At 34.0% G+C, this 16,626-nt stretch overlaps 1 protein-coding gene across 1 annotated transcript; it reads left to right on the forward strand.

Moving 5' to 3' along the window:
• The first annotated feature begins 2,134 nt into the window (after positions 1-2,134).
• On the forward strand, positions 2,135-15,125 carry LOC128203677 (cholecystokinin receptor type A-like). Its single transcript, XM_052905198.1, has 2 exons — positions 2,135-2,402; positions 13,701-15,125. Exon 2 carries the CDS (start codon positions 13,712-13,714, stop codon positions 14,978-14,980), a length of 1,269 nt encoding a protein of 422 aa, XP_052761158.1. The 5' UTR covers positions 2,135-2,402; positions 13,701-13,711; the 3' UTR covers positions 14,981-15,125.
• The last annotated feature ends 1,501 nt before the right edge of the window (positions 15,126-16,626 follow it).

Raw genomic sequence — 16,626 nt, forward strand, 5'->3', positions numbered from 1 at the left:
GCCTCCTTTAGAGGCTTATGTTCCTTATATTATTTGTCAGCTGTCAGGACGTTATTGATTGCATACCTCTTGAATGTTACGCCCTTTAAGGGTTAAAACCTGTCTAAGCAAAAAGCATGAGGTTTTGCTAACAAGGCATGAAAGGGTACAGTACATATGACATATATTCATTAGGCGGTGATTTCGTGTTAGCTTTGGCCACGCATTATAAAGCATGGCCAAAGATATCAAGAAATACGATAAAATGTTTAAAATAGGAGAAGATAATAAAGGCCGTCCGTGCTTGTGAATATTAGATTGTAATCCAACTGATAACCGTAAGCGACATGTATATTTTCATTGCATTGCAGGTAAAACTCGTATTACGATAACAACAATAACAACGATTTTGCTAAAAGTGATGAAGAGGTCTACTTTTATCATCTTGTCAATGAGAGAATTCCCTTACTGTTTTCGTACTTAATATGGTCAGTACATCGAAAAGGTATTATACTGAGGCGGTTTTCGCATTTATATTCAAGGATTGATTCTAATTTTTCATGCATTCATGCAGTATGAATGCTCGTCGACGATTTTGAAAATTCATCAAGCGCGCTTGCGCTTCTTTGAAAATTTGCAAATTCGCGACCGACTGTCAATAAAGCAAGAATGCACGAAACATAAGAATATATCCTTAGATTTCTATTTTCACCATTGTGCATGACCCTGGCGTTTCTTGCAAAACTCCGCCTATAGAGGTCACGAAAAGACGACACAAAAAAACTATAAAAAATATCATGGGTTAACGTAAATAAGGTATTTCATTTGTCTTTAACCAACATTATAAATTTTTGACTGTATCCAGCATTTTTGACCTTATCTTCTTTTACTACTATACCCAAAGCAGCCATAATGTTATTTCCTCTAGAACGTTTTTTTTGTCTTTTCTACAGATGGCGTAAATTGGTTTTTAGCGGCTGAAAAAAGTGTCTCCTTACATCGTCCCCAGCTTAGTTATTTGTTTTATTGTACGTTGTGATTATCATAAATGTATTTTGCACATACAATACCACTTGAACTAATGCAAGGGGTGTTCTGATTGCTGCATAATTCATGGCTGTCAATGTTCAGTTTCAAGAAAATCGACCTAACTCAACAAAGCAACTTTTAGTAAAATGATATTCCCCAAAATAATTCAGTTTCTATTTGTGTTGATGATGGTCTTGCTGCCAACGTTCATATATCTACATAATGGCATAAGCCAACCAATACCATAGACGTATATGTCACGGAAGTAGTTTTGAAGCAAACGGGTTTGGGGAGAAGAGAATGATAAAATGCTGCTCTTTCTACAGCCACCCTACTCGTCCTCAATATTTCAACTCGGACCTGCTGTATAAATTAGACGAATGCTCGAACTGATATTGGAGTTGAGTTTGTTATATTAGTCACATAGCACGCATTTGCTGGCTTCGATAAGGCGTACATGTTTAATTTTGCACGTATTAATAACTGTTTGGGCAGGTGTGCGACTGAGGTCTCGTCAACCAGATTTAAGCCCAAATGTGTTCTTGCTTAGTCTGTTATGACCATGCCCATGCAGTTACCAGAGAATGACATATGGCGATGGTTTTATCATTATGTAGTGTGTGTGTGTGTTGTCTTGTGACTTGGGGGGGGGTGGAGGTTGGCCTTTGTCTATATGCCTTTAAACAAGCCTTAGTATGCTTGTTTTATCAGACTGAGATTAAAAGGATTGAATAAATAGATCGTACATTTTTAAAATTAAAATCGAATTCCAATGAATTAGACTGACCAGGGTTAGTATTCAATATAAAAAAATATCATTATCCCTAGACACGCATCAGTGATTCCATTAAGTATTTTGTTTAATTAATGATACAGCCCAAAACACTCAAATGTACACTTTAATTTAAATCGAATTCGATGTAAAGTATTGAACATCGCCCCACGAGCAAAAAATGGAGAATGAAATAGAGTATTTGTTTATATTTTCTTTACTTTTAAAGGCATAATTCTTGTCAATAAATATGAAATAAATTTTTAAAGTATGACAAAATAGTATACGAATACCTGTTATATATTTGTTATTTTGGTACAGTATTAATTGTGAGTGAGACTGGCATTACTTTCTTCTACAGTGAACATTTCTCCGATATTGGCTTCCTTGCAGTGCCAGCGGCATAGTGACTTTGTTGAAATGTATCTTGACTAAGGCAGTATATAGCATGCAATGGTAGAGCTTCGATGATGAATATTCGATATAACGAACCTCTTACTCCATATTTGTTTGGAATGTGTTGAAGTCATTGGATCTGTCAAAGGAAGCTGGCAGGTTATAAATAAGTTGACATGGTTGGATAAAACATATTATACAAGGAGATTTGCTACTTCTTTGTCAGGTAGTATTTTTAAAATATATTGATAGGTATTGAAACATAAATAATCAGTATTTATGACTGATTTTTATAATTTATAGTTATAAAGTGTATATCTTAAGACATTGTGTTAATTGTTAAATTTGTTATTCTTAATTTTAATGATATTTTCTTGAAATTTGACTTACCCCCAAAAATGTGCGTGTATAAGTAAATCTCTTGTTGTTGTTTAATCTTTATAACTCGGATTTTTGAAAAAGTACCATAGGCATTCGGTATTTTAATTTTGTCAGGTGTTTGTATGTTTCTTAATATTTTAGTTCATGTTGATAAAATTTTATTATAAGTTTATCCATTTTTTATTAAAAACTTAATGAAAACTTATTGACGATCGAATGAAAATAACCATATCAGTATACAGCGGATGAAGGTTTAATATAGCTGGGCTATTTTAATTATTAAAAAAAAACATTCGACTTATTTGATATAGTGTCTATCTTAGCTGTATCAGCAAAAAAGTCCGAAACGAATGTTTTTGAAAAAAAATACACTACGTTTTAAAACGCTTCGCTTTGCATGTATAATTATCTACATCTAATTATCTACTGTACCATTTACGATGAAACAATCTTAAATAAATATTGAGGTATTATTTCGTAAATGACACTATAAATGCAGTTCAAGACAACGAGTATGCGGTATGCTTAAGTGTTGTTGTTTTTCTTTTGAAATATATTGTATCATGATATGAAGTATAATTATATTTCACCCGTAACACCACGTTATATTTTCGATAACTTTGCGGTGTGTAAAATATCATTATAGAATAACATTTTGTTCAAGTTTCATTTTGACGAGCACATCTTATAAAACGTTTAAACGTTTAAACGTTTAACATAAATGGAATCCATATTAGGATAAAAAAAGGATATATTTCCTTTTTTGGCACACATAATAGACCCGATCATTCAAAAAAGTGAAGAGTACATGTTATTATACGTGTATGGTTTTTTCTGAGCTCCGTGGTGATTTACCCAGCCTATACTGTGAACGGAATTATTAATGTAGGTGATGTGGGATCATGCCAGTTGAATGAAACAGTTGAATAACCCCTAGCTTACCATTTACAGGGGAAAAAAACTAGGTTACGGTTACCATATACAGAACATACAATTGGTAACTATATACAAACGAAACACTGGTTTATCATATACAGACGAAACACTGGTTTACCCTAAGCAGACGAAACACTCGTTTACCATATACAGACGAATCACTAGTTTATCATATGCAGACGAAGCACTAGTTTACCATTAACAGACGAAACACCCCTTTACAATATACATACGAAACACTGGTTAACATATACAAACCAAACACTGGTTAACATATACGGACGAAACACTGGTTTAACATATACAGACGAAACACTTGGTTAACATATACAGACGAAACACTGGTTAACAAAAACAAACGAGATAGTTTATCATGTACAGACGGAACACTGGTTAACATAAACAGACGAAACACTGGTTTAAGATTTACAGAAAAAAAACACTGGTTTAACATTTACAGACAAAACACTGGTGTAACATTTACAGACAAAACACTGGTTTAACATTTACAGACGAAACACTGGTTAAACATTTACAGACAAAACACTGGTTTAAAATATACAGACGAAACACTGGTTTAACATATACAGACGAAACACTGGTTTAACATTTACAGACGAAACACTGGTTTAACATACACAGACGAAACACTGGTTTAACATATACAGACGAAACACTGGTTTAACATATACAGACGAAACACTGGTGTAACATTTACCGACAAAACACTGGTTTAACATTCACAGACGAAACACTGGTTTAACATACACAGACGAAACACTGGTTTAACATACACAGACAAAACACTGGTTTAACATATACAGACGAAACACCGGTTTAACATACACAGACGAAACACTGGTTTAACATACACAGACGAAACACTGGTTTAACATACACAGACGAAACACTGGTTTAACATATTCAGACGAAACACTGGTTTAACATTTACAGACGAAACACTGGTTTAACATATACAGACGAAACACTGGTTTAACATAAACAGACAAAACACTGGTGTAACATTTACAGACAAAACACTGGTTTAACATATAGAGACGAAACACTGGTTTAACATATATAGACGAAACACTGGTGTAACATTTACAGACGAAACACTGGTGTAACATTTACAGACGAAACACTGGTGTAACATTTACAGACAAAACACTGGTGTAACATTTACAGACAAAACACTGGTTTAACATATACAGACAAAACACTGGTTTAACATACACAGACGAAACACTGGTTTAACATTCACAGACGAAACACTGGTGTAACATATACAGACGAAACACTGGTTTAACATACACAGACAAAACACTGGTGTAACATTTACAGACAAAACACTGGTATAACATATATAGACGAAACACTGGTTTAACATATACAGACGAAACACTGGTGTAACATTTACAGACGAAACACTGGTGTAACATTTACAGACGAAACACTGGTGTAACATTTACAGACAAAACACTGGTTTAACATATATAGACGAAACACTGGTTTAACATATATAGACGAAACACTGGTTTAACACACACAGACAAAACACTGGTTTAACATATACAGACGAAACACTGGTGTAACATTTACAGACAAAACACTGGTTAACATATATAGACGAAACACTGGTTTAACATTCACAGACAAAACACTGGTTTAACATATACAGACGAAACAATGGTGTAACATTTGCAGACAAAACACTGGTTTAACATTCACACAAAACACTGGTTTAACATATACAGACGAAACACTGGTGTAACATTTACAGACAAAACACTGGTTTAACATTCACACAAAACACTGGCTTAACATATACAGACAAAACACTGGTTTAACATATACAGACGAAACACTGGTTTAACATTTACAGACGAAACACTGGTTTAACATATACAGACGAAACACTGGTTTAAGATATAAAGACGAAACACTGGTTTAACATATACAGACGAAACACTGGTTTAACATATATAGACGAAACACTGGTTTGACATTTACAGACGAAACACTGGTTTAACATTTACAGACAAAACACTGGTTTAACATTTACAGACAAAACACTGGTTTAACATATACAGACGAAACACTGGTTTAACATTAACAGACAAAACACTGGTTTAACATATTCAGACGAAACACTGGTTTAACATTTACAGACGAAACACTGGTTTAACATTCACAGACGAAACACTGGTTTAACATATACAGACGAAACACTGGTTTAACATACACAGACGAAACACTGGTTTAACATTCACAGACGAAACACTGGTTTAACATTTACAGACGAAACACTGGTTTAACATTCACAGACGAAACACTGGTTTAACATATTCAGACGAAACACTGGTTTAACATATACAGACAAAACACTGGTTTAACATAAACAGACGAAACACTGGTTTAACACATACAGACGAAACACTGGTTTAACATATACAGTTAAACACTGGTTTAACATTTACAGACGAAACACTGGGTTACCATATTCAGACAAGAAACACGGGGTTACCATGTATAGACGAAAACTTGGGTAAATGGATTGACTGTATTATGATGGAAATTGACTACGTTATCAGAGGTAATAATCTTTGCATATTTAAGTGTAGGTTGCCTTACAAACTTTGTATGTGTAAAAGTGAACAAAAAGCAAATACAATATAAATTTTCTCAATTCACTCATGAGGTTTTGAATGCTACTAAAACTAATGTTGTGTCGCGATATTTCTTGGGTAAATCTTCTTGCGGATCATGATTAAAAACAGTAACTTGAAAGTCTGGATAAACTCTGGCAACTGACAGACATAATCCTTCGTGGAACTAAATGGATTTTGCTGAGACTTTGAAAGTGTGTTCCTTTATAAAGACAACGAAGATAAATTATTATTTTGTTCTATGATATATTTCATATAGCTCGATTACTCATTCTCAGTTATTTATAGCAATTCATTGCATTGCTTAATGTCTTATCAACTATTTCATAACACTAACACACATTACCGAATCACTGCTTTCAAGCTTTGGTCCGTTATGTTGTTAAACATATTAATACATACTTCACTGTTAGATGTCACAACGTTTATATAGCGATGTCAGCCTTTCGGTGATCATGATATACAAAATGTCACTAAAGAATCGAGTTATTGCATAAGACTCATAGAAAAAAGCTTTTATTGTGTAAATTTGAAAAGATATTGCGTCAAAATATCACGTCACGTCAGTTAGGCGTTGAAGTTACTGGTGTCTTGTATTGACCGTGTGTAAACTGCAGATAATACTGATAGAAAAAGGTTTAAAGACAGCGATCGATATCAAATTGATTTCACTTTTTTAAGATTGTAAGATGTATACATTACTGGTCATTTTTATAAGCCATCTACCCGGCCTGAAATTCTCATGTCAAAATCAAATATGAAAACAATGTTTTGAAACTATGAAATCACTGTTTCGTGAAAACAGAAAAAGGTGACTGTCCTACTCTTAACATTTCACTTTTCGTGCAGTATTAATATCAATCGGGAACAAATAGTTATATTTTGTTTATCCCAAACAAGAATGAAATTCTACAAGTATTATCCCATCGCGATTGTTTTAGGAGAGATGTCATACAACTGTAATTTCAATGCAAGCAAATTGCAACATCCATCAAATATGACATTTAAAAATTACCTTTACAGTTATTCTCATGCAGAAAAACAGATAAAAGCCATGACGATGCGAATAATTACGACACTATGGTCTTATACAAAGTGTTAGCGCCAACAACATCACAGCAGTATCACGTTCGATATTAATTCAATGTATTAAGTTATAATTCATTTTATTTGGTGTAAGTTTGAACACGTTTAAACCGAGTATTTACAGAAACCATTATCGACAGACATCATGCAAGTTCAGATAATTGACGGACATCTTGTATCTACTGTTAAATGTCCCGGTTTAATGGTTTAACCAACGGCTTTAAATTAAATTTAAGGGTTTCTAATTAGACACAAAACTATACACACTATAGGAATCAAGACTGTTCACTTTACATCACATTATGCATAAATTATATAAACTTCACACATCACAATATTTTCATATAACCGGGACCTTTAACAGTAGATACAAGATGTCCGTTAATTATCTGACCTTGCGTAATGTCTGTCCAAAATGCTTTCTCCATTTAATATGACACTTTCTGTAAAACAATTAGCGTGTTATTCTCATGCAGAGAAACAGATAAAAAAAGCCATGAAGATAAGAATAGTTATACTAGACACTATGGTCTTATACAAAGTGTTAGCGCCAACAACATTGTCTCAGCAGTATCACGTTCGATATTAATTCAAAGTATTAAGTTATAATTCATTCTATTTGGTGTAAAATTGAAATGGTTTCCACCGAGTAATCACAGAAAGCATCATATACACCATTGATCCAGCAACGAGTTATCAGAATAATACATAGATTTTTATCTTTCGCCGAATTTGTAAAGAAACAACAGTTACCGCATGTCAAAGAAATGTTAACTAGCTTTGCAAATGCAACGATTCTAATACATGACTCAACACGGGGAAAACATGTACATAAGCTTTAAAAACATGCAGGGAAAGTAACGGTAGTTAAATTAGTATTACATTTCCGCGAACAAAATGTAATAAGTAACTAACAAACGTTTACCCGTGAGGTATTTACGCTACGATCATTGTATAAAATCAACACCGGATTCCGAATATAATGTTGACGGTAGTGCCGCAGTGTTGATGTTGTAGCTGATGAAAGCTCTCATTAAAATTTCATCATTTCATTGATATAGATTTCATAGCAAATTAAACTTGATTTTAAAGTCTTTTTACTCCGTTATCAACAGTACGCTCCATATTTGTGGTAACATCTGCTGGGTAAAGGACATTTTCTTACATTATGACCACACATACCTATATTTTGTACATGAGCCGAAAAAGAGTTAGCATTATATAAATAGCATGAATAATTCTGAAAAATGATTATGTTCCTTGTTGTGTAAACATTGATATATGCTGACAGTTACATTTCTGCAGTATTCCGCAAGCTTTTTTGAAGAAGCTTTTGCCAACTACGTTGTTGTTTATCTTCTCCGTCCAGCATAAATATACAAGTATGTAGACGAGCCTTGAGGTAGGCGAGCTTTGATTTTGTTTTCTTATCCAGATTTTATATTGAAAAAGTATCAGCAAAGACATGTTCATTTCTAACAATTCAAAGATACCTTACATATATGGTATATTGAAGCGTATATCATATATACTTACGCTTTGATCAAGTGTTTTCGCCTTGTTTTATGTTAAGTTGACCAGTTTTTATACAACATGTTGATGCAGTCATGTCGACATGTTCACTTATATACTGGATGAGTAGAATATTTTTAATCCACAACTCCAGTTGTCGATTTTAATTGTGTGAAGTCCTCATGGTGTGTTTAAGATGATTTGTCGAAAATCTTATGTAAACATATCCAAAATAAGGTAAACAATTCAACATATTGTTGATAACATGTCCTGTAATATATTTTGAGATCGATAAAAAAACAAGTCGATAAGTCTACAGCTCTCATCATAAGTATATACGATTTATTTTAAACATTCTCGAATTTCAATGTATATTCGAACAGATATAATGCAACTGTATCTCACGTTGTTGTACAACTGCCGTGCATATTACCTTTTATATAGATCGTATTGTTGTATTTCACGACTGGTTTTGGTATCAAAACATGACTGCTGAATTATGGCGATAAAATTTAACGCAATACGGATAGCTGAAAAAAACAAAAACACTTTCATTATAAAATGTTTCAAAATTGTTCCTAGAGGTAGAATTGCATTATTATGTATTTCAATGCACTCAAATAGCATAACCCATTGTATAATGAAACAGTCAAAGTTTACCCCAGACTTATTTTTGTACTTCTCCCATTACAGATTTCTCATTTTATATTTGTTTCGGACTGTGTCATTCGATTGTACGATAATGACAATGCAATGTTCTTTCCTGGAAAAGGACTCGGTTGTTATCTCAATGTTTAACACGGTTTGCATTGCCATGATTGGGTGATCATTACTTTATCTCCAAGAAGTATCAGTTCTATTACTGAAAAAAGTTATTTTTCACCGGATGCACAACGAAGATACAACCAGTGTAATTACATCCAGGAGAAGATGATCGCTTCAGATTACCATGAATGAAAAGTGGCATGAACTCAACAACGATATTTTTCTTTCCTTTTTTATGAATGAGTCTTCTCCTGGATGTAATTACACTGTTTGTATTTTTTTCAAACTGCAAGTTAAGCTTAAGCTTCAATGTACATTTTAATATGTTAAGGGTCGTGATTGTCTTTCGTTAATCAATAACACAGTAACCATTATCATCCAATGGCTAAGTTTTGACTATACGGTGGTCACAAACACAATAAAAACAGTTTTGGATAAATCCATAGTTTAGGTAAATTAGTTATTAGATAAGATATATTATTGTGTAAATTAATTCGGTATTTTACTGAAGGTAGGATGGTCGTGGCGGTAGAGCGTCGAAAAGCCTCAAGTTAAGAGTTGGAATACATAATAAATATATAGAAATAATATATATAGAAATAGTTGGAATACATAATATATATAGAAACCCGTTGGTTCGATATCGCTGGGCTCGATTTCCTCGTTGGCTCGAACTTGATGTTAAGGACCGATTTTGTTTTTACCTCTTTGCAAGCATTTCCGTTTGGCTCGATATTCGCGAGGCTGGAAGTATTTTGGTCGGTCCCTTGGATATCGAGCCAACGGGCTTCTACTGTATATGTAAAAATACATTAATTTCGGTCTTTCTATAAAACTGAAACAGAATTATATTTCATCGTAAATATTTGCATGAAAATCGGTGAAAAACGGGGCCATCAGACCATTTCGGCGATAACGGAGTCAAATTGCATTCTGGTGAGCGACTATTAACTTAACTTCAGAATACAACCTATATCTTTAGCCAATGAAATTGCAAATAGGTAATCACTAGTTACTAGGTTAAATCAGTAAGAATTTACATTTTGCAGATATTTAAAGATCTGTTTACTGCAACTCATCCGATACGCACACCCTGCTCTTGATGGTGTGTTGACAATGTGTCAGCCAATGAGATAGTATTCTGAATCAGTTAGCTAACCTAAAGTAATATTTTAATGATTTAAAAGGGCAATACCAAGAACATACCGGACTTTATCCTCTTGGTTATATGATGATCACTTATAATTTTCAGTCATTCCCTGTGTGTTTTCCAGCAAAGAAGCACACAGATGAACACTAGTATATGCTGAAAAGAAATTCAAATCGCCTCCCTTTGTAGGCAGCAAGAAATGCATTTTCATGCCTCTTGAGATGGTTTAAGAAGTATGTGGAGGCTGATCTTCATTGGTTTTAGTGCAAATGTTTACCATCCACTATCATTTCCTTATCACTGACCATGGTTACTCCTATCACCTGCTTAGCATTGTCTGAGAAGGAAATTTTCGGCCAAATGTAACAGTTATGTGAGGCGTTTGTCCCGCGCGTACTGACATATAAGTTTATACATTTTTAAATTATCATTACTCATTAGATAAAGGCTTTGTTTCTTAAAATAACTGTTTTTGAACATGTGCACACAAGGAATAATGAAATACAAAATAAAGATATGTAGACACAAGGCTATGTCATTGTTGGCTCGATGTAAGAACATTATATAAACATACTGGGATCAGTAATGTCTAGGTCAAATATGATATAGGAAGGGGACCTTAATAGCACTGTCACAGGCTTGAACAACCTCCGTGGAACATGATCTTGCAGCTCCTCTGTTTCCACATCCTCCTCGTGTCAATGCCTGCAGGAACAGAAAATGATTTACACAAAAAATTCAATACGAGTACTAACAAATCATACTGCAAAGCAAGAATAAAACCCCCACCTTTTTACAATTTTAAAGATAAGTTTTAATGAAATTCTGCTTCTGGAAAAACAGATCTAGTATAGAGTCTCTTTTAAATCATTGATAACAACTTCGAAGCAAAATGAAATGGATATTTTTGTAAATACTTCTTAAGAACTTATTTCATCTCAGGCACAAAAACCTCATTTGCTTCTTTCAACAAAATAATACTGCTCGCCTTTCAATTGCCTGCAGGTTATTCCTTTGGACCGGCTTAATTTAAAGCTGACAAGATAATGTTGACCTTTCCGGATCCACCCAAATCATTAATCATTCCTAAAAATATTTGAAGAAACGGAAAGCTTCACAAGATGGAAAAGCTTCTAAAGCATTCATATCGATATTGCATTGCAGCTGTGCACATGTTTTTATTAAAAAAAACATATTACATTTAACAGTTAAAACACATCAAATAAACAAAGTTTACTGTATGGTGTACGATGGCCTGAGTTTTTATAATTATAGTCATATACATTAATAATTTTGACATTGATGATTGGTTATATTTTTCTATACATAATATTTTTAACATTATTGCACTTTAAATTACAACTGAATACACATTAAATACCTACCTGTTTCAAGTTTTGCAATTGCAGCAAAGCATGGCATTCCCCTTTGCTTTAATGTGTGTGATTTTCAGTAAGGAACACGGTTGATGGCAAGACAGTCATGATTTTGACAACTTACGCCTCCCAATCTTTTCTTCAGTTCGCCAACAACATTATCGAATGCTCAGCTGGACAGGCTGGTGGCAATATGTAAAAAACTAACTTCTACGATTCTCCTTCCAATTCTCCACCCACTTTAATTTACTTGTCCCGGCAGATAAATGTGCCTGTCGGCATTATACTTGCTTTTTCATACAACCCCTGGCATTGCAATGCAATGTATTCGTATGATAGTGGTCTATCAAAACTTTCCCATCACGTATAAAGACGTTTTTTGGTAAATATTGTTTATCAAAATATCAGGTATAGGACAAGTATGTACGATGTTCGTCACGATGTGTTACGGCAAATGGCGATACGTGTCACAGCTCATGTTTCAAAATCTTACTATAGCTATAGATTTCAGTGCAAGTACAACTTTTGTTTCATTCTTAGCGAAGGTTAATGACTCTATAAAACTTTTCGACAAAGTGGTCAAGCATGACAAAATAAGTGTTGTTTTTAAGGCATACAAATGAAATCAAAATTACCTCTTTGGCTTAAAACACGGATTTAATTCCATGGAACCTTTAACAACAGTGCGTTTGTAATTCATTCACTTATAAATGGGAGCAGCACTGAGTTCCTTCATATAGTTATAATTCTACAAATTCCTTGAGTTTGGCACATTGTCATTTTAATTATATACATATTAAGATCACAATGGCGTGTGACTTTAACTTCATCGTAACATTTGCTCATGCTTACGTTCTTAACAATGAATTTCTGGATCATTGCCTATGTATGAAATGACATGTACGTTGTTTTAGGCAATTTGGTTGATCTTTGGAATCACTTTGAGTTGTTTAGGTAGAAGGCTCTGCATACTTTGACAATATTTACCTTTTTCTTTTTACTTTACTCATGATTGTTGGACTAAGAGAGAGGTTTGTTCACGTAAACTGGTTTAAACCCCCCAGTAAGTTTACATTTTTCTGACCGTTCCAAGGCGGTACCTAACAATCCTTGATAAACATATCTAGTTTTGTTTTATAATATATATGCACTGTGTTGTTTGTGGAGTTTTGTACTGTTGTTTCATGTTTCTTGTTAGTGATTGTTTGTTTTTGTGTTTTATGTCTTTGGAGTTTAAACATTTTGCTACTGAGCTTCTTTCTATAGTGTTTCACATAAACACTGTGCATCTTAAAGCAATCTACGAAAACTGTTAAGATCTCACTGAAAAGCCAACTCCTATAATAATTTAAAATTTAACACCATAAAAGTATATTGTAACATAAAATATAATGATAGTTTTCTTTAAAAAAAGAGTTTCAATACAATTGCACACCGTTTAATATTTTCCTAAAGTTTTACGTAAGTACAGTTGAGCATGCGCATTAGGTTAATGTATGATATGAAAATAAGATAATCGGATTTTTATTTTTAGTTTCAATACTCAAATATTGTAATAATTTAGACAAAAATTTAACAGGCATGACATAAAATCAATTACACACTCTCTCACACTTATATGATGTTTTGTTATTGTTTCTTTTTTTCAGACTACGGCATAATGATGACTGCGGACACCCTAGTGAACACCACGGCTAAGATTGACCTTATCCCGCTACCGAGTGGACAAAGTCATGAACTATTAATGGCCGTCATTGGAATATTATCCTTCTTTTGTGTTCTTGGAACCGTTGGTAATTCACTTGTGTTGTATGTATACGTCCGAAAAAGAAACAAATTGGCGTCTACAGTTTTTATCATCACTCTAGCTTGTACAGATTTAGTAACTTGTGTTTTAATCATCCCATATACGATTGTCTTAGAATACATGGACTACTTCATAAAGTATGATTATTTGTGCAAGTGTTATATGTTTCTTATTACTTCAAATGTGCCGTTCTCTGCTTTTATTATGATGGCTATAGCTGTAGACAGGTATTTCTGTATCTGTCATCCATTCACACATATTTTGAATACACAAAGAGCAAAACTCATTATATCGCTCCTGGCAAGCTTTGCCTTTATGCTTGGAATTATAACAGCTCTGAACTACGGCGTATATTTTAGAATTGCAAAACCGTATACCAATAATACAGTGCTAGTTGTACCAGAAAATCGGCTGAAAGTGTCACCGCAAGAAGCTAGTGATGGAATTATGTTCGTGCCAAAAGGCGGTTGGAACTACTCAAAAATAGAATATTCTCTTAATAGAACCATACAACCAGCACGCGACAACCAATCCAACTCTGTTCTGATGTACGACGGCATTTGCAAGCCAAATGGGCTAATATTCAACCATTCCTTCACTGAAACATACCAGAAAATATATTCCAGTTTCTTCGTTATTGTGATAGTAGTTGTTGTTATTTTGTACATAATGATATACAGATTTGTCTCGCTACGTCGCGCACGTCGACGACGCATGCACTACCAACGAACCGGATATTCATCATGTAAGGACACCGCTTTATCCTATGTCAACACACGTACCTCACTTACAAATGGCTGTGTCAAAACTGAACTTGAACCGGATAGTGTGCTAGAGGAAAGACCAAGGTCCGAAAAAACGGAAATTAACCGTCAAATGACAATTAGAGAGAAAGGTCTAGTTGCTAATATACGGACTGCTGGGATGTTGTTTGTTGTAACCGCAGTGTTTATTATTGTATTTCTACCAGCCTGGCTAATGGCCCATCAAGTCGTTCCGTATAATATGTTGATCTTTTATATGTACTTCTTTTACAATGTTGCCAATCCGATTATATATGCCTTTATGAACAAGGCATTTAGACGTGATTTAAAGGATGTTGTTGAATGCCGTTTGACCTGAATATAACTTATTCTTTGGCGTTTTATTATTTAGTTCAATTATTATATAGTGCACATATTTTGATAACGTAAATGCTTTGTAGTGAAATAATAAATTTATAATGATAATTCTTGATTTATACTTACATACTGTATTCAACTTCAATCTGAAATACATTAAGGATGGTGAAACACATCCAAACAATTGTTTTATGTTCATGTTCGAGGTCGACTATAACAAAACTGTGTGTATATCATATACATTGTACCTATCGAAAAGCGAAGAATAATATTGTCGTTCATTAATTATCATAATAAATTATCAAAACAGTTACCAGTAGGCATATTGTTTTTAATGCATTAAGTTGTCTGCAGATAAATACAAACGATTTGTTCTTCTCGACAACGTGGTTTAAAACAGAGTTATTACATATGATATATATCGGTATAAAATGCTTGTTACTGGCATGAACGCACTACACGGGTGTTACAATTTATTTATTCATATACGGGTTTGACACTAGCGTCACGGATACGAAACGCGGAAAACGGGTATTACGACTTACAAATGTCCAAATATGTAATGGCTTGCTAGGATGAATATGTTACGCATTGAAGACTCCAGCGAAACAAGTCTGGAGTTACAGAATTGGCTTTATTGAGCAAAATAAAAAGAAAATCTTTTATATTTCAGCAATATGAAAACAATTATAAAATGTCACAAAATATAACAAGCATAACCGGTACTTGTTGTACAAGTATAGATAAATCGTCATTTCTTTCAATGCGTAACGCGGTCATTTTAACAAATGGGAATGTTCGAAGGACTTCTTGACGATCTTTATATGCAGAACTGAAGAAAGTTCGTGAGTCAATCGCTCTTACTATCGATTTGCTTTTGTATTGGCGAGCTGCTCATGTTTAGGAAATTGTTACAATTTATCATTTCGTATTGGAAAACAACTAGATAGATTGGAAGTGTTCTCTGTTTCGTGCTTATCCTCATGATTTTTTAAATACGTTCCTGAATATGTATATGCTACTGATGGCGTAACCAAACTAATGGAAAGTTTATGTATATAATTTTGGACAGGGTTTAGCAGTTATTTTTTCAGGCTTTTTAGGTACGCGAAAGTAGTTCATAGCCTATTCACCGTACCAACATGATACGGAATCAGAAGACGACAGTATGGTGATACGGATTTTTCAAAACGGTGTGCTGTAATTTCACTGTTGAATACGAAAAAGGAAAATGATCGGCTTGAAAAAATACTGATATGAAACGCACATCACAGATACGAAACGCTCTTCAAGAGTATTACACCTTACACATCGATATTTACGGGTATGAAACGCGCGTCACGGGTATTACACCTTACACATTGAAATAAACGGGTTTTAAACTCCGGTCAATGGTATGAAACGCGCGCCATGGGTGCGAAATGCGCGTCAAGGATACGAAACGCCTGTCAGTGAAATTATACCTTACACATTGATATTTAAGGGTATAACGGTCCGGTCAACGGAATGAAACGCTCGTCAATGGGTATGAAACACGCGAGAATAGTGTTACAACTTGCATTGATATATACGGATATGAAACGCGCGTCACATGTATGAAATGCGTCTTATCTTGGGTGATACACCTTGTATTGAAATATATCTCAC

Source organism: Mya arenaria, chromosome 9, assembly GCF_026914265.1.
Source record: "Mya arenaria isolate MELC-2E11 chromosome 9, ASM2691426v1".
In the NCBI taxonomy this organism is placed as follows: Eukaryota; Metazoa; Mollusca; class Bivalvia; order Myida; family Myidae; genus Mya; species Mya arenaria.